Source organism: Medicago truncatula, chromosome 3 (genome assembly GCF_003473485.1).
Source record: "Medicago truncatula cultivar Jemalong A17 chromosome 3, MtrunA17r5.0-ANR, whole genome shotgun sequence".
NCBI lineage: Eukaryota > Viridiplantae > Streptophyta > Magnoliopsida > Fabales > Fabaceae > Medicago > Medicago truncatula.
The window spans coordinates 3,720,480-3,722,107 of NC_053044.1; the positions used below are offsets into that span (position 1 = coordinate 3,720,480).

Sequence of the window (1,628 nt, forward strand, 5' to 3'; positions counted from 1 at the left end):
TAGGGTACAAATAAAACCTTTTTATTATTTATTATGAAAAGGAAATACCATAACAACATTTGCAACACCATTTATGAAATTCATGCATAGAAATAAAATAGCTAAATGCAACATAGCATAGTATATAATGAGGCTCACCACTATACAATTAGTTGTATAGCATTGAGTTACACATAACACAAACACAATTGTATATATATTTTGATTCTTGATTAACTATTAATCAACATTATTTCATAGAGTGATAAGTTGACTTCATAGTTTAGGAGAGAAACATAGGAGTTGTAGCAACCCTATTTCACTCTAAAATTGAGATCAGATCCACCTAACTTCTCTTCAATGACCTTGGACAATTTTTCAACCATTGAAGGTGAAAGATAATTACTCCAATCACCAACTTCACCTTTTCTAAACAAGAACTTATTCTCAAAGTTCCTTCCAAATGTTCCTGTATTATTTATCTCCAACCCCTTCATTTTCTCAAAACTACACAACTTTATTATATTTTCAATCACACCCTCACTTTCCTCCTCCAATGTAAAAGGACGATCCAAAAACTCAGCCATTTTTTTCAAGTGAAATTTTAAATCTTCTTTCATGTCCTCATACTTCAAAAAAAGAACATTTTTTGGTCTCTCTTTGCTCTCATTCCAATAACCTAACATGTGATTCCAAAATGGGCCAAACCCAACTAAACCATTACAATACATTTCAAAAGCTTCCTCTAAATTCAATGTAGGCAAAGAAGGTGGCTTAATTTTGTTGGCAAAAGTCCAAGAAGAGATGAAAGTATCAAAAGGGTTCCTACAAATATAAACTATTTTGCAATTGGAACCTTTGATTGAATTGGACAATGAGTCAAAAGGAATATGTGTACCAAAAAGTCTAGGCTCATGAATTTTAGACAAATCAGGAATTGTGTCATGCTTACCATAAACTGTATACTCAATGAAAGGAACAAGATCATGTGGATTGAAACTAAGCAAAGGATGGTTTTTGGATGAAATGAAATGGTTTTGGCGATTCATAATGGCATAGGTAAGAGCTTTTAACCAAGTTGTGCCTGATTTTGGTACGGTTGCAACAAAAACATCACTTTCTTTAGCTTGGAAATGCTTTTGGAAAGTGGTTATGGCTTGGATTTCAGCTGGTTGGCACCAAAATCCTTGGAATAGATAAATATAAGGTGTTCTCCAACCTTTCTCTCTTGGAAGAGAAAGAATTAGTTTCTTGTTTTCTTGGCTAAGTTGACCTTGTTCTTCAATGGATTCATCTATATCCATTGTGTGGATTTTGGCAAATTTTGTTGAAGACATTGAAATAGGATGATATATTAACACCAATAGCTATGATATAATATTGTAGCTCTAACTAGCTAGAAGTTATTGGCATATGAAACTTTAGCCCACGACCCATAAGTATATATAGCAAAAATTTGAGGATTTTTTCAACTTGTTTTCTAGAAAATATTGATTTTTCTTGTAGTATCAATTATTTATTATACGTGGCTAGCTAGCTTGTACATACAGATGAGAATGGGCTAAACCGAACTAGGCTTTGCAAGGCCTAAATCTGTCATGCCAAACATTTTTAAAGCATAAGTCTGGCCTAATAGATCGGCCTAATAG

General features: G+C 33.0%; 1 protein-coding gene across 1 annotated transcript; it reads right to left on the minus strand.

Annotated features, from left to right (window-relative positions):
• LOC11433819 (cytosolic sulfotransferase 15) lies at positions 1 to 1,402 on the minus strand. Its single transcript, XM_003598376.4, has one exon. It carries the CDS (start codon positions 1,314 to 1,316, stop codon positions 294 to 296), a length of 1,023 nt encoding a protein of 340 aa, XP_003598424.2. The 5' UTR covers positions 1,317 to 1,402; the 3' UTR covers positions 1 to 293.
• Between the last annotated feature and the right edge of the window lie 226 nt (positions 1,403 to 1,628).

Coding starts and splice junctions, on each gene's coding strand:
- LOC11433819 (XM_003598376.4), bottom strand. CDS start 1,316: ATGTCTTCAACAAAATTTGCCAAAATCCACACAATGGATATAGATGAA.